The sequence below is a fragment of the Leuciscus leuciscus genome (assembly GCF_965113295.1).
Source record: "Leuciscus leuciscus genome assembly, chromosome: 2".
Taxonomy (NCBI): Eukaryota; Metazoa; Chordata; class Actinopteri; order Cypriniformes; family Leuciscidae; genus Leuciscus; species Leuciscus leuciscus.
Genome location: NC_138726.1, coordinates 53,102,507 through 53,125,294, shown reverse-complemented (window position 1 = coordinate 53,125,294; position 22,788 = coordinate 53,102,507). Strand labels below are relative to the sequence as shown.

The following is a 22,788-nucleotide window of genomic DNA, read 5'->3' as shown; positions in this document are numbered from 1 at the left end:
CATATTGAAGGTTATAAAAACAAACATAGTGTAATCTTGCTGTCTATCTGCAGTCTATCCAAAAAAGGGGTCAAATCACATTACATTCTAACATTGCAACATTACAATCTAAAAACAAAATAATGCTTTTTAAAGAAGTAGTTAAATTTACTAAACTTAAAATAAAAACAAATAAAACAAAGCTAATATCATAAAAATACACATGTAGGTTTGAAATTCTCTAGCACATTTATGTTCACCAACAACAACAAATATTCAACAACAAATATTTTAGCTAAATATATTTATAATTTAGTGCTAATGTATATTTTAGTCAGAATAATTGCGCTCCTATTCTATTGCGCTCCGTCTGTTCGGCGCGCATGCACGCGGCGGCGCCCGTTCACGGAAGTTTAGCTTGCAGAAGCTCGCCCACTCATGACAGCAAACTGGAAATATTGACTTTCTAACATTTACAGATGGAGAATATGTCCGTGAAATGTAAGTTATGCACTGAGGAAATTATTGGATGTCACTTCAGCTTATGGCTAAATATTATTAGAGGTATATTTGTTTCCACCAATCGCTGCACAAGTGAAGTTTACGTATATGATGACGAAAGCACGTTAGTGCGAGCCCTCCCGGAACCCATAGGGAATGCATTGCAGTGCCTGCAGTTCGAAAAAATAAATCTTTGAATGTAAGTCTATGGTAACACTGGGCGATTTTCGGCCATAGTGAAATCGCCCAAAAAGAGGCGGTACTCCACAGAACGTGACTTGGCGCTGATTGGACTATATCCAGAGGCAGAACAACAGTGAGTGACTGCTAGCGTAACTCTGTGGTTGAATGAGATTGTGATTGAAAAAGTCCCTTTCACACTTTGGTGGTGCATCGCCCGATCGCCCTAATGAAGAAACCGCCGCTGTATATATATATATACATACACACTACTACTGGTACTGGAGGGGCTGTATATATGTGTGTTAGTGTGATCACGTACTTGTTAAAGTTGATGTCCAACAAGCCCGCCTTCCCTTTACAGCGGATCATGAGCGGCTGGTCAAGACTGCGGAGACACTTTTTGTTCAGACTCTGACTCCAGTCTGTGAAGTTCCTCCTCACATTCTCATCCAGAATCTGACACAGCCTAGCATAATTCACATGCACTTCCTCTCCACTGCTGATGCGAGGCAGGAAATGAGTGCGCCGGAGAACCTAGACAACACATGTGCAAAAAACACACGTTGACAAACAGACGGGAAGAGCTCAGACAGAACGAAGAGCCTTCTGTGAGCACACATATCATCACTTACAAGCAAACAACGTCTTGAGATCTTACCGAGTCACACATGCAAGGTCAAAAACAATCAAAACAACCGTCAGTGCACAACTAAGCTAAACAAACCAAGGGTAAACATCCCTCATGTTAGGAATTTCTCATAGGCTATGCAGTAAATATGTAAACATATTTTACCATGCCCAATCAGACCTTCATTAAGCTTTAGTTTTAGCCTCCCTTTTGTTTCTCTATGGGGCTTTTTGGGATCAGTTGTGGGGAAATGCAATATAATCATATCTGTGTCCAATTAAAGCGAATGCCAGCTCTTAATTGCCTTTTTAAAGAAAGTGGAAAATGAATTTAAACACAATGGAGAGGCGATGTGCTCTTTATGCAAACTGAAGAAAAAGAGAGATGAGAAGTGAAAGAAGGAGAAAACAGGAGACAGAAATAGAGAGGAAGGGTTTGTGAAATGGAAAGTGACAAAAAGAACGAGAAAGTAAGTATGTGGCGGCACAGCTGGCTTTAATAGCATTAGGGCCTCTGTGGCTGGACCCTGGCTGGACTCCAGGGCCTCTGCTGGGGCCCCTCACTGGCCTCTGACACACTCGTCAACACAGAGAAGAGCTCATCAATGGAGTTAAGCTGTTTCTGACACCTCCCGGATTCAGACCGGTGGAGGTTTTGGGTTGGAATCTGATTCATTTGTCTGTAAAACCCAATAGAGTTCACCTATAAAGGGTGAGGGAAAAAGGGTATGGCCTGGTGCATGCTGGGATTGAACTGATTAGTCACCTTGTGGTCTCCTAACACATATCTAGTTGAAGCATCTTTCAGGAAACTGTGATACTTTTATTTGACAGTGAGATTTTTATATGAGAGCTTTTGGTGGGGACTCAAGTCAGTTTGATTTCAGTATGTTTGATATCTTGGGAAATGAAATCCTATTAAATTATTTTTTTAGTATCTTTGAGGAAACACAAAATAATTAATCCTAACTACTGTACATTATATATAACCTATTACACTGATCCCACAAAACCTTACATGCTCGGTTTATTTTAAGCTAAATGTGAACAAAAGTAAATGAGGGAGTAGTTTTAGACTGATGAGGCTCATTGGGAGTTGTTTTGATTGGTTCATTAAAAAGAACCAGCTCAAAGACTCATTAATTAGCGAATCGGACTAATCGGTCATGGCAACTGACTGAAATAAAAAGAATTTATGTTGAAGTACTAAAATTACAAATTAATATAAAACTGAAATGAAAATTCAAGTTGAATAGAAATATACAAAAGACAAGTTTATAAGTATAAAGTAATACAAATCACAAAAGCAAATAAAAATTACTCAAATGAAATTCAAAATATTAATAAATAGTATAACAGTATATAAATAATAATAAAATTACACTGTTTCAGGGGGACCAGTGTTTCTCACTTATTAAAAGTTCACAACTCATTTTTCATTTATTTTGCCATGGCACTGCACTGTCAGAATTTCATGAAAATCGATAAGTTCCAAAATGTGTTTTTTTAACACCAGGGGCCGGTTACAACAAGTTACAACTTAGCCTAGTTTTGAAGTAAATGGCCACTAAGATACAACTTACGCACTACTAAATATTTTTGCGTTGCACCATTAAACTTAGTTGAAGCGTAACTCTATGTATAAACTAAATATTTACGGAAGCCTCCGATCAGTAGTAATGGTTGGAATAAAATAGCAGACAGATTGAACTGGATCAATAAGCTCTTCTTTTACCAGACAGACCTCAATTCTTTAGACATATGTGACCCTGGATCACAAAACCAGTCACACTGTATGTAATAGCACTGCTATATTTGTGGTAATAGCCAACAATACATTGTATGGGTCAAAATGATAAATTTTACTTTTATGCCAAAAATCATTAGGATATTAAGTAAAGATCATGTTCCATGAAGATATTTAGTAAATTTCCTACCGTAAATATAAAAAATATATATTTTTGTGAGTGAATGCAGCAATATCACAAGCATAAATGGACAACTTTAAAGGCGATTTTCTCAATGTTTAGATTATTTTGCACCCTCAGATTGCAGATTTTCAAATAGTTGTATTTCGGCCAAATATTGTCCTATCCAAACAAACCATACATCAATGGAAAGCTTATTTATTCATAAATAAATATTCATGATGTATAAATTCAAATTTCAAAAAACAATTTCAAAAAATTGACCCTTGTGACTGGTTTTGTGGTCCAGGGTCACATACTGTATATGATAATGCTGACATTTACACTTGCTTACATTTTAAGTGAGAGAACATTATGTGAATAGATTACTTTATTTGCGGCTCATCAACACGAACCCTTCCTACAGCGCGCCGCTGTGGGCATCTATCCCATCAGTCCGTGTTGTGCATGTCAAATAAAATCAGTCATAATCAATAAATGTTATTTCTTATGTTTTTTTGTATCAGTACTTATTTATCCTTATTGATTTCATTTTAAATACAGTTTCTGAATGTTATTTACATATAAAAACACTTATTATGTTATCATGATTAAGTATCGTATTTAATGGAAACATATTTTTACAGTTAGTTAAGTGAGGCAAAAGAAGTTAAAATGAAATAAAATCCCAGCATTTAAACAACTTTTGCTCACGTATTTGAAGGCTGCAATTGGATCATCAAGGGTAAACCTCATATTATGCGACTACGCATTACTTTAGGGAGAGTTTACGACCTACTAGCTACGCTCTGCCTTACGAACAAATGGTGCAATGGAATAAAGTACAGAGTTAGTTACAAACTAGCTAGTAGTTACTAAGCCTCTAGTGTGGACTTTACGTTCCAATTTAAGAAAGAAATTACGAACGGCTGGTGCAACCCTACCCAGAACCGTTTCTGATTCCCACCCCTGATCTTATACTGTAGTTTGATTTTTTGAAGGTTTAACCAACATCTCACACTGTCTCTTTCAGTCTTTCTAACTCACACACAGAATCTCACCTCCATAGGTCTTTCTATCTGTGAGCGGAGGGCTCGGATCAGGTGGACCTGTCCTGCGTGTTGAGGAATATGAGCAGGAATGAGAGATGACGCCCTGAACATCACCATACTGACATTATCCAACTCAGCACTGAGCAGAGCGTATAGATCCACCGTCTTCCTGTCAATGGTCCGCTTGATGGCCTGAGAGAGATATAAAAGAGAAACACTCAGGAAATATGGTAAACGGTGGTAAAATGACTGTAATACACAGCCTCTTGTTACTTGTTTAATGCAGAACAATTCACTGCTATAATCATTTGCCAATGCCAATGTTATTACTTCATTAAATCTGTTTTATTTTTATTACATTTTACTTTACTTTCAGTGGCACATTTTTGTTTTAGACTTTTTTATTATTTGTTCTAATGCTTTGGGGCAATAATGCATAATGCAGCACTTTGAAATTTAAGACTCAAAAGCTGAATGAGAATGACAGAACGAACGGGCGAAGGAGAAGAGAAAAGACTGAAGGGGAAGACAAAAGTCAGAAGAGATGAAGGTGATTAATGAGGTAAACATCTCAATGACATTAAGTAAAGAGACAGGTGACAGGTGAGAGAGCAGAGGGCATGTGTGTGTGTGTGTGTGTGTGTGTGTGTGTGGTCCTGCTATTGAACTTTTGAGTAAATGAGAGTGAAAAGGAAGTGACATGGAAAGTCTGTGTGTGGTCTGTTCTGCTGGAGTCATTTGTATTCACTGTATTTGCTAAGAAGAGCTGCGCTCTGACAGTGCGCAAGGTTTTAAAGGAGGTGATAAAGTGTGTGTGAATTGAAGGCTAAGTGTGTGTGAGAAAGACCTCTCTTCCAGACAGGTGCTGAAACATGTCAAGCAGCTGTACTCCTTCCTCCACACAGTTCACCGTCTCGAAGGTCGAAGTGATCAAATTCTGCATCATCACCTCCAGATCTTTCACTTTAGCACAGAAGCTAAAACACACAAGCACAAACACACACACACACACACACACACACGGATAAACAAGAGGCACAAAACAACAAAGAAATGGGCAGAACTGTACAGCATGCTCCAAACACAAATCGGTGCCCTCTATTCAAAGGCAGAGTCCAGCGCACACACACTCTCGCCCATAAATGGAGGCTGGTATTGATTTGGGTGCTCTCAATATGCTGAGACACTATGAAACACCTGCCCCAGACACAAGCACAGCTGTTTGTCTTGGCAACAACATCCTAACCCTATGACCCGTCTCGGCCCCAATCCATCACGGCCATCAGATGCACACACTAGCTCACAAACAGCTCCCTTTCCCAAGGTCCGGCAGTGCCTGGGGCGGGGGTACGGGGGGGATGTGTTCTCTAGAGGCTGATGGGTAGACCAGCTTCCGTCACACACACTCATGATGGTATTCAGACAAGCAGCCAAACTGCCTGCTGCCACAAACAGTTGTGAATGACAATAGGGGCACGATGGGCTCATACGCAGCAGGCACAGTGATCCTCTCCCCACTGCACATACATTTAGGCAGAATATTCATGAAAAAGTATCTATATGATCCAAATATGCAGGTCATTATATGCATATTTATGGAGATATGCTAATACAGGATGTATGGAAATCCCCAACAGGCCAGCAGGCCAATAAACAGGAGAGAATGACAAACATTCATAAATATACATGAGAACCAGAAGGACTGACTGCCTCATAGACAGCCTGGCGGAAAGACTAACACACAATCTTACATATTTAGCGTGTCACTACACAACAAAACTAGATCGCTCCCGTTCTAGTCAATGAAGCCGTCTACACTGTAAGGACCAAGAATACGGCACATTCATTTTACAAAACCCCTTTTTCTAATGTTGTTGCCCTGTCAGTAACTCAAGCTGCTTCATTTTATATAGGCTATATTTTTAAAATATAATTCAATCAAGAGACTCTTGGAATAGATTTAAACAGCATTTATTGTTAAACGGATAGTTCAACCAAAAACTTAAATTCTTGCATTAATTTCTCACCCTCATGTCGTTCCAAACCCGTAAGACTTTCGTTCATCTTCAGAACACAAATGAAGATCTTTTTGATGAAATCTGAGAGGTTTCTGTCCCTCCATTGATATCTACACAACTGACACTTTGAAGCTTCAAAAAGTTCATAAAGAGATCGTAAAACTAATCCATATGAATTGAGCGGTTTAGTCCAAATTTTCTGAAGAGACTCGATCGCTTTATATGATGAACAGATTTAATTTAGACTTTTTTTTTATTGTATAAACATTTATCAACCAATGAGATTCACTCCCATGTTACACAGCACGTTTGAGCTTCCGCTTTTTTTTGTTCTCAAGCATCAAGTAGGTTCGGTTGAGCTTTTGTTTATGTTCGCTGATCAATGTTTATATGTGACTAAAAGCCTAAATTAAATCTGTTCGTCATATAAAGCGATCGAGTCTCTTCAGAAAATTTGGACTAAACCGCTCAATTCATATGGATTAGTTTTACGATCTCTTTATGAACTTTGTAAAGCGTCAAAGTGTCAGTTGTGTAGCTGTCAATGGAGGGACAGAAATCTCTCAGATTTCATTAAAAAGATCTTCATTTGTGTTCCAAGATGAATGAAAGTCTTACGGGTTTGGAACTATATGAGGGCGAGTAATTAATGACGGAATAAACATTTTTGGGTGAACAATCCCTTTAAGAATGGAATGTACATAGTCTTGGTGGAATAGATCTGCTACACTACTGCTGATGCATGAGTGAAGGCTACTGCCGAAACATGCACATCAATACGGTGAATAGAATGCAAGCTGCTGCAAGGAAAGTAGGGAGAACCCCCTAGCAAATCTAAGAGGGTGGTGGTGGGGAAGGTGCCGCGCTAGGAAATTTATTCCACCCCGAATCAGCTTATCTCGGTACATCACGCAATGTACAGTACTGAGATGAGCCGGTTCGAGATGGAAATAAATAGGTTACGTAGATAGAACAAACAGATCGATTGTCATTTGGTTTTAAGAGAACCAATCAGCTTCTTGGAAGAGTTTCAAGAGTTTCCAAATAAATACAGCATAAGAGACTACTTTCAAAAGTACAAAAAAGTTTTTTTTACTACAGTAAAAGTAACTTTTGAATGGTACTGTATTTAATTAATTTACTTCAATTAATTAATAATTAATATACAATTTATGTTATTAAATTATTTTGTTACCATTGTTTGATTTGTTGAAAACTAAAGTAGGATTTTATTATTAATGGAATGTATTTTCAATTTAATCTTGATGAAGCCCAAAGCTCACAGCTGATTGGTCCACGATTAGGAAACATTCAGAGGAGATGTGCAGCTTCCAGCAGACGCAACATTGGTCGCTTCCAGTGTAGATATCATATTGGCCATATGGACAAACTGTAGCTCTTAACAAACAAAGCCAGCTATTTCACAGAACCTCTCTTTCTCTCTGTGCCTTGATCAATTTACAAACACACTGCACCTGGAGTAGTTCTCATGCCAAGAGGGGCTTCCGACATCCAGGATGTCCTTAACAGACTTCAGGACCTGCAGGCTGTTGTCAAAGGTTGCCTCTATGAACAGCAATCTCTGAGTGACCTCTGACCCCTGACGCCCTGCAAAGCACGGCAACGGCACCCGCTCACCCTCTTCGCAGCGAGCAAAATGCTGCTGACACTCACACACCTGAAAGAAAGAGAAAGAAACATATTAATTACATGTCTTTTTATTAAAAATCTAACATTACAAATTTAATAGATGTTCAAAATATAGTTTTTTCCCATAATGAGTCTATATTTATATTTATATATTTTTTGTTTTGTTTTGTTTTAAATGAATGAAACGCAAAATAGCTCAAAATTCAGTTTGACCTCCAATGGTTGATAGACGACAATTTCTATTTTTACTAATCACTTTTTGAAAGAGAAAAGGATGCACTATTTTCTGCCCTATTTGTGGAAAGTGTCAATAGTATGTGGAACTAATAGGAGCACACCGCAAAAAAAGTGCATGAATAAAAATAAAAATGACAAGTGATATAAAATACAGGTCTCAGCAAGGACAGTAGTCCTGGAAAATACGCGAAGCGAAAGCAAAAAAAAAAAAACACAGAGATGTGAATTATTGAGAAATCTGAGAGCCTATTCTTCGGATGTGTGTTTGAAAAAAGTAGGGGTGTAAAAATTCTGCATGCATTTAAAAAAATGTAGTTTGTGAGTGTGTTTGTTTGCATCATTTTGTATTCTCACCTCTATTAGGTCTTTGCATCTTTGCACAAAGGCATTCACCAGAGCAAATATGCTAATCTGGTCGAGCGACCACCCTTGGGAAGAGTATCTAAAAAGAGAAAGGAAAAAGAGAGTGTTTAGGAAAAGTTCATACATCATCTTCACCATCATTTGTGTTCCTCAAGAGCAGGACTGTAAGAAAGAGCACAGAAAAATGGAGAAGTCGGCTATGTCACTACTCCCTTGCTAAAGGTTTTTAAATTTCACACGGCGCACAAGCAAAACAAAACACCGGCGGTGGCTGGCTGCCATCCAGAGCAGTGAGGGATCAGGTCAGAAATGATCTGTCATAGGCATAATTGCATCCGCCATAGTTCCATATCAGCCGGCCTGGCGTTCCTCAGATTGCTTTTCACACCTCATTCTTCTACTGATGGAAAGGTAATCCTCACTGCCGCTCACAGACAAACACCTTTAGCGGGGCAGAGAGGAAGCCAGGGTCACGAGGAGGGGAAAAGAGAGGGAGCGTGTGAGAGATATACAGGAAAAGAGAGTGAGACTTCAGCAGGATGACTCTGTTAGCGGATAGGCGTGATAGTACATGTAAAGTAAGAGATTTAGTCAAAGGGAGAAACCAGATCCATGGCCTCGTTCTGAAGCACCCAATATACTTCCAGCGAAATCAGAGAACGAACTGGTGTGACGTCATTTCGAACAAAATTTAGGCCAAAACGAAGTTCGTTTGGAGTTCGTTTTGTGAGTACTAAACAGCTTTTTAAAGCAAAAAGTTTGCTCCGGCTGGTCAACATCTTCGAACTACCATTGGTCCATGGCGATTATGTAATAGGACAGGTGTGGCTCTGAGGCTCCGCCTTCTTTGACATGGAAATCTTATCCGGTTCATTTCCTCTGTTGAGTCCGCCGAGGTCAGAAGTCCGCTAGTGAAACTGGAGAGCTGCTTTATAGTAGACATTGAACTGTAATTCACTGTAATTTTTATGTTTAATACTGTAAATCTGTTTGGTTTAAAGCATTCTATTGTATAAGTGCTATAAGACTGGAAAAACTGGAAGAACTGGAAGAGAGAGCTACTCTCTGAGAAAACAAAGGAAATTAACATTTAAAACTCACCCTTGTGCACTATCGAGACGAAAGTCTCACCTCCGAATAGGGGTGGGAATCTCTAGGCACCTCACGATTCGATTCGATTCGATTACGATTCAGAGGGTAACGATTATCGATGCATCTTTTTTTTTTTTTTTTGACTACTTGGTACTTTTAAAGCAAAGTATTTATGATGACCCATAAAGAATTTACTTCCAATACTTCCTATATTAATTTTATTCATAAGACAAATGGAAGTGATTTGGCAAGTCAACTGTAAGGTTACATTTGCCAGCATATGTCCCAACATTGCAAAGAACCAACAGGAAAATAAATGTGTGCCTGTACTAGCAGCATACTTATAGTAAATGATTACAAACTTCAGCATATTCTGAATCTCTGGCATTTAATAATAGACTTCTAACCAACATCCTCCTGTTATTTCCAATGAGCAATATAATCCTTCAGAGTTTTCGTTCAAAAATATAGAATGATGTACCAGCAGCTCTCATACAAACATAATGCTTGTGGACTTACGCATATTCTGAATAATTAGTAACATACAAAGCCGCTCTTATACACAATTAAATAATAAAGAGGTATGACTTGAAATGTTTGCTGTATACCACAATCAAAAACAGCTGAATGAACATCTGCAGAGAGCACAGACGAAATGTAACTTTTTGTGACTGGCATTGAACTGATACACACTGTTGAGGGCAGTATAAAGTGCGTATAACAGATCGGTTTACACTTACAGCATATTGATGTGAAAACTAAACAATACAGAAAGCAGCTCTCATACAGAAAATACTAAATAGGTCACAATGAAATTGCCAATTTTCCATACGTTAGCTTTTAACAAAGAGGGTGCCGATTGAATTTGGCGCTCAGCCATCTCTGTTATGTGCGCGCCACAGACTGTCTCCACACTGCACGTCCGCTTTAGAGTCCGCCTTTTGCGTTCCATCAATATTACGTTATTAGAAAACATTTTTTTTTTTTTTTTTTTTTTTTAAATCAATTTTTTACATTTGTGAATCGATTCAGAATCATCTGCATCGCGATGCATCTAAGAATCGATTTCCCCCCCCCCACCCCTACCTCTGAATCATCCTAATCTACATTTCTTCTCCTCATCCCCCAACTCCTTCTCCCTCATGCTGAGATCACCAACACTCACACAAGAATCTATGGGCCCTATCTTGCACCCAGCGCAATTGACTTTGTACACCGACGCATGTATCATTCCTATTTTGCACCCGCGCACAGCGGACTTTTCCCTCCACAGACGCACATCGGTTAACTAAGAAATACACTTTTTCGTTCAGCGCAAAGAGGAGGCGTGTTCTGGCGCAAACGTTCCCTCATGCTATTTTGCAGGTTTAGAAAACAATTTCGCCACTAACCGAAAAAATCTAGTTTAAAGTCAGTGGTGCGTTGTGCATGTTATTCATATGCTATTTAAAGCATGCTTGGCCATAATCAATGTAGCGTGTGCACAACGCGCATGCACTTTGATTCTCTCATCTACACAGAAGCAGCAGTTTTCATTTTTGCAAATCATACATTATTACTATAGATAGATGGATAGATATTTAGATAGATAGATAGTTTATTATAAAAGCATACATCTAGCTTACACATTTACTCAAATTATCATACGCCTGTTTAACCGAAGTTAATTTGGGCGTGTTTCTCCATCCCCAATGTCACTTCTCTGTGTTTTACGGCCCTGACGAGAACGTCGGTCTCCTCGGCTGTGAACCGCTCCTGGCGCGCGCCTGGCAAATCCGCCGTTATAATAGGAATCCGCTATAGAATAAGCACGCCTGCTCTTAAAGGGAATGTGAGATGACGCTCTGATTGGTTTATTTCACGTTACACCCAAACCACACCTATGAATAATGAAGCTACTTCAGACCAACCCATTTTAGATTTGCGTCGGGCGCAAGAGTCATTTATCCCGCCGGTATAATAGCAACAGCGCCCAAGACCCGCCCACAAAGTTACTTGCGTTTCGCGCTTGATACTTGCGTTTCAGACTGTTAAAATAGGGCCCTATATGTTTTAATGTCAATAATTATCGAGTATTATGCATGTTTAGTATCATTTGAAATGTCTCAGTGCGACTGGTACAAGTGTCTCGTTCCCAAATAAGTAAAACATAAGGTTTTTAAGAGATAACTGGCACACAAAGGAAGGTGGTCTCGAGACAAATGATCTCCTACTCCCAAAAGGTGTCAACTCTGAATGTAAATTCCCATTGTTAGCAAATGTTTCCATGTGAAAGAAGTTTCTGTCTATATAATGAAATGTAACGAGAAGGATCAGCGCGATTCTGTACCTCAGATCAGCCCCTGATGTTGAAGGACCTCAAAGACTTCAGCATCATGTATTTCCTAATGTCGGGTTTGCATCTCCTCTCTTTATTCCAGAGCATTTGATGTTTTGTATTGATTATCTTTGAGCTGATTATGCATTTGGCATGATATATTTACCTGACATAATAAATTGTAAACATTTGATTTTATTCTAACGGACTCATATTATTTGCAGAAAAGAGTTAAAGGAATAGTCAAACATTCATTCACATTTAATGATGCACAGATATCATTAAAACCTTTTCATTTATGGAGTCAGATGAAATAACGAGAAAATACATATGAGAAAATGTATTGCATTTAATCAAAAATACTTTGCCACGAGAAAAGACAGTAACACGCAGAGACCTTCCCCGCTGGTCGGATGCCTACTTTGGGCCGATTGAGCGCGGGCTTACAGTGCTATAAATAAACATGACTGAGTTTACTTGACTGGAGTGTTTTGTTGTGGTAGTAGTGTTGTGGTATCTGAAACTGGACATTTTTTGGAGGTCTTAATCTTGGCCGCATTTGTACTCGGCCTTGTCTCGGTCTAAGACTGAGAGGACTCAGGATTTCATTTCAAGGCCACAACTGCGGAAATATAACTAAATTGCTGGTGCATTGTCAGTTTTATTTGTTAACATCATTAATAGGTCTGGATGTAAAACTTCCTGCTTCAATGCAATCAATAACTAATTTTATTTTATTTCTTTTGCTACTGTCGTGCTGGGTCGGAAATCAATGAGGGGTTGTGTCAAAAATGTCACCAAAATTAATACAAATGGCTACAAAATTTGATATGAGATCTTGTTTTTTTATATTACATAAGGTAGAATTAAACAATATCACAAGAGCAAGAGAGCCGTTTTCACAAATATGAGCACAATTCATACATATGTTCAATAAAAAACATTTTATTTAAAAAAAAAAATCTCAACATTATTTATGCAGTTGTAATTGTACCAATTCAGATGCTTCAGATGAACTTCTGTCCCACCTCTGCAGTGCAAAGATGAACTCTGTTGTTAGTGATTTCATTTGATTGGTAAGAGCTCTATATAGTGTCTTATTATTCTAAAAGTACTGATTGATTAAATATAAGACATTTCTCAATCGGTAAACCTGGATCTTTTAGATGAATTTAAGGAATGCTGGTCTGGTCTTAGTCTTGACTCGGTCTCGCCCTTTATTGGTCTTTTCTTTGTCAAACCCGCAAAGTTTTGGCTCAACACACAGTGGGTCTTGGTCTTGACTTGGTCTCGGTTAAGGTGGTCTTGACTACAATTCTTCCTCAGTTCAAAGCTGATGTCAAGATACACTGGGACGTTGATCATTTGGAGCGATCCGTTTGCCAGCGTTTTGCGATTTCATTCATTTACAGCCCCTATAACAGTGTGAGTGGGGTAATAACAAGCCACCGCATAAGTTCAAGGAAGGTCTCCACGCGTGAAACACAAATTTCCTTTTCATCTTTCATACTACTTTGATTTATGTAAAGAAATCCCAGAAAAAAAAAGTGTAATATGTATTATTAAAGAGAAAAATAACTGCCGTCTGGCGCAACGACTAAATTACGATTTTCGCCTTGCACAGAGATCATAGTCATCAGAGCGGAGGATGAGAGCTTAAATTGAAATGCGGGCCGAGCTTTAATGACTGAGATTCAAAAACACATTGAAATGACGGTGAGCCGCACACCAGCAATCAGTTCTCCTGAATCATTTACAGGACCACCCGACACAGGCATCTCCACTTCGTCTTCTAAATCCTTAATCACCAGTTAGCCCATGTTATTTCGGAGGGAACGGAGCTACGCCGGGCTGCTCAGTTCACTGCAAAACACTTAATATCGCCATGAATTATGGTCAGTTTGACAGCTATGCCCTTTAACCACAGGGATAAACAGCCAATATGAATGTTTTGGTATGTGAAAAAGCGTAAATCCGTTCAAATTGGTGTCTAATTAAAGAAGGGCTTATACAGGGAGTAATAATGCTCCAGTAAACGGCTGTCATGCAAAAGAAAGAAAGGAAGAGGGGTGAGGGAGGACAACTTTTGTACAACTAAAAGGGATTGGGAGGAAGAATAACAGACAAAAAGCGATGAACACGGTTGTTCTGGGAAAGAGAGAGAGAGAGAGACAGACAGAAGTGATTATGAGATAGACATGATCCAGTGGTATAGGTCTCAGAGAAGGTCGTCATTGGGCCCATAGTGATGAATGCACTGTCTAAACACACAAGAGGACACAGAGGTGAATGTCAGACATAGGCAGTAACACAGATTATAGACGATAAGATATCATTATGTTTATTCTCTTATACGCTCTCTGGCTCCAGGGTCACATCCCTTTGAACGAGTAACTGCATACCATGAACCATGATAAAATGTTATTACAACATCTAGCAAGGTTAGAGATGTTGACTTAAACAGAAAATGTGAGTGAGTTTATCAAGAAGCTAAGTGCTTACGGAAAAATAAATGAATGACATCAGTGAAATGCAAACACCCAACATTTTCACCAAAACAAACAAAATATGAATTAAAATGAGACAAAAGTGTTCGCCATTATTGGTCCTAACTAGACAAAACAGTAGGGGATCGGCGGCAACCGTAAGAGGGGGCAATTTAATTTAAAGGGGTGGTTGATTGTGATTTCACTTTTTTCATTTTAAATGGTGTGTAATGTTGCTGTTGGTGCATGAACAGTATCTGCAAAGTTGCTGCGCTGAAAGTTCAACGTAAGCAGAGATATCGTCTTTTAAAAATCAGGAAGTTTAATGCCTACAAAAACGACTGGAATGGGACTACAACGAGATACTTCCCGGGTTTTATACGTAACTAACCCATGCAAAAAAGGGGGCATGGCCATATTTCTGTGGCTTTGTCGAAGAGGAAGAGTTATAGTGGAGAGCTGTAGCCATGCCGTCGAAAGTGTGTTATTTTCACCCAGCTGCCAGGTCTTCTGTGTTCGGGCTTCATACGGACGCTGTAGTTCATCAACAATGGCTAAAATTTATGTTTGATTATGTTCCTGAAAATTTCAATCGTAATAGCTCTCTGTGCTGCGCATTTTACGGAAGACAGCTTCCAGAATCTCCACGAATTCAATGCCGGATTCAACAAGAAACTGTTACTAAAACATGAAGCAGTTCCAACTTTAAAACCAGAGGCAGCAGTTGTTGGGCCACAACCTGTAAGTAAGACTTAATATTGTTTGCATGTATAATTTCAGACGTAAGTTAATGTTTTAGTTTTATCAAGGACGTAAACAAATGCCAGCGCTGGCTTTAGTAGCCACTTACACGTACAAACGCTTACAAACATTTTGGACCTGAATTTGTAATTATGTACTAATTTTGTAAATGTATTTTCCATGTATATTTTATGACGTAATTTTTCGATTTGATCAAGAACGTAAACCAATGCCAACGCTGTTTGTTTATAGCCAGTTAGTTCGATGCTATTTTGTGTGTATAAGACAAACGTGTATAAAGTTCAAAAAAAGATATGTAATCGCAACAGCCAACTTCAGCTGCTGAAGTTAAAACAATAACTTTAAAAAACGGTATTACTCAGTCATTTATTCAGTTATATTAAATGTTTAATCAGGAGAAAACCGTATCTCAAAAGCTAACAAGCAGCAGTAGCATTTTCAAGTAACAGCGTATCGAAATAATAATAGTAGATTAGAATAGAATAGAATAGAATAGAATAATAATAATAAAAAATGTACCATTCAGAAACGTTTTGTAAGAGCCGTGTTTGGGGAGGTTGCTTGATTCTCTTCATTGCCGCTTTCTGGGTCTGATTCTGATCAAACTGATACGGCAGTATTGACACCATTATTTACATTTGACCGGAGCACATGCAACTTTCGCCCGTAAAGGTAATGGGCGTGAAGTTTCCGGACAACATGCACTACACAGTTTAGCCAATTACAACACACCGGCCCAACTAACCAATCTGAGCCCATTGCCTGTTTCTGAGGGAGTGGTTTCATAGAATCAGGAAGTCAACCGGTCGTTCAAGTGACAGAGGAGAAAGCAGCTTACAATAAAGGTGAAATTTATGAAAAATAAGACAAAAAAAAAAAAAAAACCCCGAAGACATGTTATATTGCACCCCATAAACACAATCATGCAAAGAAAAAAAGCAGTAAACCACCCCTTTAAATAGTCTAACCAATAAAATGTCAGTTATTCAGACCATGCTTAGTAAAGCTCCCTCTCAGCCTGAGAAAAAAAAGTGACAGTTTCACTGTGAATTTTCAAGAAAACTGACTTTAGAGCTGCATAAAATCATTTTTAGATGTCCAATATTTTTCTACTGCTGTCTAAATTTTTTATGCCAAATATGAATTCAAAGTAATATCTACAGTATGTTATCTCTAGGTTAAGTGAACATGGATAAAAACACTCTCACTGGTAGCTATCATGCATGATTTCATCATAGCTGTGATGTCAGTGGCAAATGTAACACTATAAAACACTATAGTATCAAAACTAAAAGACAGAATTAAGAATTCAATCGTTAAAATGAAATGTGTAATGAACATTTGGTATTGGAGTCATGACACAAACACACACACACATTTTTTTATTCTGAACAAACTACGTATATATTCTATCCCCTAACTATAAACCTGCCCATCACAGAAAACTTTCTGCATTTTTACATTTTCAAAAAAATCTTAATTTCATATCGATATGATTTATAAGCTGTTTTCCTGATGGGGACTAAAAAAATGTCCCAACAAGGTCAGAGATTACTGGTATTACTGGTATATCCCCATAACGTAGGGAATACCAGGACCGCACACACACACACACACACACACACACACACACACACACACACACACACACACATAAACGTCTACGCGCTTAAACACAAACACACAAACACAATCTGCAAAACTTTCGTTCAAAGCACGACTCCCGGAGCAGTTAGCGGTACCATGGCAATGATTCCAACCATGAGAGATATTTTATGAGGTCATCTGTGTTTCAGAAAGCCTGAAAGGATTCAAGCTCAGTCATTATACGGAAGAATAACCAGGCTGACCACAAAGGTTACGATTCATATGGGGAAAGGGTGCACTGCTCCTTACTGAGCAACCTTTAAAGGCATTGTCTGGAAAATCTGACATGATTGACTCAAAATTCAATAAAACTAAGGGAAAAGAAAAGAGGGAATAGGAGTGAAGGGAAAAGTGGAGAAAAAGAAAACTTAAAGTCAAGACGAAGATATTAATGCTTTCATAGCTCACAAAACTAGTTAGCTGACTAGTCATTTCCTACTACTTAACTTAAAAAACAGAGATTCTAATTATTGGACACGTAATAATCTAGAATACTGTCTAACACTTGACAGCTGCTCTGTCAAGTCCTCGTCGTCGGTTAGGAACCTGGGTGTGCTCTTTGATACCAATCTTTCATTTGAAAGACACATTTCTAGCATCTGTAAAACTGCATTCTTCCATCTTAAAAATATATCTATATTACGACATATGCTCTCATTGACAAATGCGGAACAATTAGTTAATGCGTTCATGACATTAAGGCTAGATTATTGTAATGCTCTACTGGGTGGTTGCCCTGCACGCTTAATAAACAAACTTAAGCTGGTCCAAAATGCAGCAGCTCGAGTTCTTACCAGAACCAGGAAGTATGACCATATTAGCCCAGTTCTGTCAACACTGCATCGGTTCCCTATTAAACATTGTATACATTTTATAATATTGCTGATTACTTACAGAGCACTAAATGGTTTAGCTCCGCAGTACTTGAGCGAGCTCTTAACGCTTTATAGTCCTTCACGTCTATTACGGTCTCAAAATTCCGGCCAGTTTATAATACCTAGAATATCAAAATCGACTGCTGGCGGAAGATCCTTCTCCTATTTAGCACCAAAACTCTGGAACAGGCTGCATAGATTAGATCAGCCGGAACGGGAACACTCCCCATAAATCCTGATGTACTCGTTAAATCATAATAAGAACTGATTCGAATGTAATTGTGTACCTTGAAATGCAATGTAAGTCGCTTTGGATAAAAGTGTCTGCCAAATGCATAAATGTAAATGTAAATGTAAGAATGGCGTCTACGCTAATATTAGTCTTTCTGTTTATCCCGAGGTTTACCGCAGTCTGCCGAATCCAGGCCGTATCCAGATCTGATGAAGGATCTGCGCCTGGACACGACGACAACGCAGTCCTGAAGTGTCAACTAGTCTCTCCCCTGTGAAGGCCTCCTTCTCCTTCCCTTTACCTCTGTACAGATAAAACATTGTCAAAATAGTTCGTTCACATGGCTACGCGGAAGTGATAAATAATTCTGTTATACATTTTTAAGGCCAGACAAGTAATTTGTTGAGGTCAATTTGTAAAGAAGGACTACACGCCTGGGCACATATATATTCAAACGCATATACCTATAGACTATACACGTAATACGCATGTGCACGCCGTCAGCGTTTTCACAGGTTTGCGTTTTTAAAGCTTGCACTGAAATAAAAAAATAATAATAATACTGAATAATACTTTCATTTCCTTTTATCACTGTAAAGGTGCTTTGAAACAGTCCATATTGTTAAAAGCGCTATATAAATGAAGGTGACTTGACTTGACGAAACTTAACTGAAGTTCTCAATTATGTTTCATTTCAGTATCAATGTTCCCTCAGGTTGTCTCAACGTTTTCTTTTCTTTATTCACAGAATAAAGTGACCTGCTGCTACATTTACCAAAAATGAACAGTATAATAAGATAGAAAGATATAGAGTACTACATCTTGCAATGCACTTGACTATCGTCTCTTGACTCATTCGATTGAACTGCCAAATGTTAAAATGGCTATAAAACGGAAGTACTGACAGATCTTTTCTGCCGTATTGTGACGTACATCCGAGTGAAAAGGATTATCGGAAAAGAAAGAAAAATGAAGGGCCATCAGTTTTTGATTGGATCGAGGCAGATCTGAATGCAAGCTTGCAGTCAATTGTGAGAAAGTGTTGGGGCTTAAGCAGATACAATGACATACCACACGGGAAAAGATGAGTTATGACATTTTGATTAAAAATTATGAGGTCAAAAAAACATAGCCTTTCACTTTAGATTGCGGATTTTAGTATTTTGGAAAATCTGAGCACAGTTTGTGATATTGTTGAGATCTCATCTGAAAATTGGAAAGACGTTAGATTAATACTTGAGTAAAGACTCCATTAAATCCCATTACTGTCAAGAACAACAGATATATTACAGAGATCTCATTTGTGATTTGTCTTTCAAATGGGGTGAAAAGGAAAAAAAGAGGTGAAGAATACATTTTTATTAAAGATTGAAAAAAAAGAGATTGAATGATAAAGTGAGAGTAAAAAGCAAAAGAGATAAAGAAAAAAAGGGGTCCACCAGGAGGACAGAGGATGAAGGGCATTCTACAGCAAACCCTACATTAATCATGTGTCACAACACACACATATATAAACATTTACACCATGAGGTTGAGCAAACCAACTTAAGTGATCCCTACTTCTACATACGATGCAAGTAAAATAGCTCTGGAGAAAAACACAGGTGACCTTTGACTCGTGGCTGTCCAGACTGATAGAGCTGACGGCTGGCTTTGATCAATCATTTCTCTGAAAGTATCTGACGTGATGTGAGCAGCAAAAGTGCCAATGACACTTGCTGCTTTTCTTCTCCTCCTGTCCGTGCAAAGAACCACACGAGTATTCAAAAGCTGACATGTGTTTATTACAAATAGTATAAAACGGTATCTAAAAGCACCCATCTCGAAGACGTCACCCTAGAAAATGAACTCTGAAGGACTAAGACATTTGCGAGTGTGTGCGTAATGGTCTCCCTCTTCAAACTGAAAACAGAAACAGGTCTTGGTTTGCTTAACACAAAACCTCAAGCATCTGGATCGAGCTTTAGCATTGCTCATTTATAACGCTGTCTGCTTTAACACAGGGTATTCACTCTCGCACTCAATACATCGTAAAGCAGGGACAATCAAAACCTACCTCTGAGGCCTGCCGTGCCGTACGTTTTTAGTTGCAGCGCTGTATTGAATTCACTAGTGCAGCAATCGATACACTTCAAGTGCTGCCATCAGCCCAGGCCGCAGGAGTGAGGCTATTATTGCTGCAGCTGGAAGGCCATTAATGGTACTGCAACAACAAACGCCTCGTAATAACAAAGCTTGCATGCTCTTCTGTGACGATTCTATTCGCAAGCCCTCGAATGTATAGGATTCCTGATGCTCTGGTCGAATCAGTAAACATAGTTCCTCTACTGGAGAAAAACTACAGATGTTATCTCTGAAGTGGGTCTTTTTCTTTCTTCAAAATATCAGTATGCTAAATAACAGACTCTATAGCACAGAAGCTCAAACCTGAGTATCTTATTTTGACAAATACCTCCATTTTGACAAACACCCTCCGTGCCGCCTCCATCAAATGCGACATCAGATCATCTGGAAATTGTGCCAATGTTGTCATGACATTGTCAAAGACATGATAAAGTAATTAAAACAACACTATTAAAGGAAAATTGTACGCAAACATTTTTATTCGGTCATCATTTGTCCATAAAATGAAAGACAATTGGGACCAATGTTGTTTTAGATCCCACTGACTTTTATGATATCTATTAATTTTCACATAGACAAGAATTTGCATGGCTTTTAACTCAATTATTTTCAGTAAATGTATCATTCAAATTTAAATATCAAGTTGCCATGACTTAATTTCCCATATTATTATTAATATTATTAGAATAGATATTTAAATTTAAAGTAAACTTCAACTTTAACTTTGTATAAACTTTAAAGTTCTGTGTAATTTGTTCCTTTTATTTACATGGTTCAATGTAGTTTTAAATTGCTCAGTATGGTAGCTCATGTTTTATATGAGTAATGTGCATGTAATGGTAAGCGAGGTGCTTGTTATCCTGTCACGTGATCAGAAAATACTTTGACATCACAAAAAAATATGTAAACAAAGCAACCATAATTACCAATAAAGAAAAGTGGGATTGAACTAGTGCCAATTTTTTAATTCTTAGTACATTGTAAAAGAGGAACTGCACTGTCTGAGATGCATTACATGTCTTTATTAAAGTTGATCAAACTTAAATAGTGAGTAAACAAAACTATTCAATAATAATTCTATAATTAACCAGTAAATCAGGTTGATTGTAAAAAGTATTCACTGAATGTAGGTTAAGTTTCATTGGGCATCATTAATGAAACTTCAATTCTGAGTAATTTGCGCGTAAAATAGACCTTCCCGAAAACTCTCCTCCAGATTCACAAACGCTTCGTAAACATCAGATTTGATAGGTAAACATGTGTATGTTAATGAATTGTCAATCATTCGTAAATAGTTCACAACTAGCATAATCCCTGCCTATGAATTACAACTACACATATTGTGTGTCCAGGAACGATGTGGAATCTTCCGGACTCCCTTTTCAGGTTTGGCTCCAGTATATTGCATAAATGCAAAAGAGACTAATAGGCCACATGCCTAACAATAAATATTCAATTAACGTGTGTTCACCAAAGCGAATTTAGCCAGCTGAAAAAGTGCCAGGAGCTCTGCTCTTCGTTTTACCAGCTGAGATCTAGCTTTGGTTACTAGAATCTCATTTTAAAGAATATATCTGAATATAAAAATGCAGTCACCAGCAATATTAACTTCTCCATTGTTGTTCTCAGTCATTGAACAAGGACGATGGTTGGTCGGTGTGGTATATGTCCCGCCCCTACTCCACTTTGATTGGACGGCTGGGTAAAAAGTGACAGTGACTTGGCTGTGTTTTACCCAAAGTTTAACAGCTTTCAACTCTCAGACAAAAAAAAAAACGAGGGTGAACTCGTGAGATATTATTATGCTACATAGTGTATCAAAATGCAGTGTCATCAGTTCACCTAAAAGTTTTCTGCACCATTTACACATGGTAGGGAGCAGTTGTAAATTTCTTTCATGCCAACTATCATTTTGAAAATACGAACATTTTCATGAATCCGAAAATATACATCAGAACGGCTTTACAAACGGTATATACAAAAATTAGTTCTGCTCGTGTTTCATGAATGAGGTCCATTGTACGGTGTTGGTAAAAGAGGTGGAACTGTGTGTCAGTTGTGCTGTAATTTGGAGGATTCAGAGCAAAGCAAACCCTTTTCTTCCAACACAACAAATGAAGCCAACAGTCATAAACAACCAGCAGGCCCACAACACCAAAAAATCTGATACAATCCAAAAACCGCAGGGTTTGAGTGAAAGTGAGAGACCTTAGGGTGTAACCCACTAAAGAACATTGTGCCTTCTTTGGTTGACCACACATTACTTTCCGTGAAAAACCTCTGGAGCCCCTTGCTGTTTTAAAAAGCCACAACTGAATGGCTGTATCCTGTAGAGAAGACTTGCTTATGAAATAAATGTTTCCTCTACACAACAGAGCATCCCTCCCACTGAATCTGCTACATTCATCCTCAACAATACAGCATTTGCTACACTGTTAACATCTTTCAAAATCACAGCATTGTGCCATAGTTTACAAAGCAGTCGCTGCATTCTGCTGCGAGATGATGAAACCGTATTGCAAAGTTTCACCACACCTAAAGTAGAAATGCCAGCCAAAACCTACGTGCAATAATAAAAATAAAAAAAACGATGGGAGATGACTCTGAGAGAGCTCCTTTCAAATGGATGCTGTCGTGTTCAGCCTCCATCATTTGGCGGTAAGTTGCCATCACTTTGAAGAAGAAACTCTGTCATCGCACCGTAAAATGCTGTTCTTTTTGGCAGGAGGGCTGCAA

At 38.4% G+C, this 22,788-nt stretch overlaps 1 protein-coding gene and 1 long non-coding RNA gene across 2 annotated transcripts in view; one reads left to right on the top strand and one right to left on the bottom strand.

The window, feature by feature from the left end:
• LOC309482674 overlaps positions 1-22,788 on the top strand; it is a 460,652-nt gene that overhangs the window by 280,811 nt on the left and 157,053 nt on the right. The window lies entirely within an intron of this gene.
• The window catches only part of dnah2 (dynein, axonemal, heavy chain 2), a 170,821-nt gene that overhangs the window by 115,143 nt on the left and 32,890 nt on the right, over positions 1-22,788 (bottom strand). The window contains exons 10-14 of the mRNA XM_082147655.1: positions 8,509-8,596; positions 7,743-7,945; positions 5,097-5,226; positions 4,259-4,441; positions 983-1,197 (exon numbers count right to left, since the gene is read on the bottom strand). Coding sequence (XP_082003781.1) covers positions 983-1,197; positions 4,259-4,441; positions 5,097-5,226; positions 7,743-7,945; positions 8,509-8,596 — 819 coding nt within the window. The remainder of the gene's footprint in view (positions 1-982; positions 1,198-4,258; positions 4,442-5,096; positions 5,227-7,742; positions 7,946-8,508; positions 8,597-22,788) is intronic.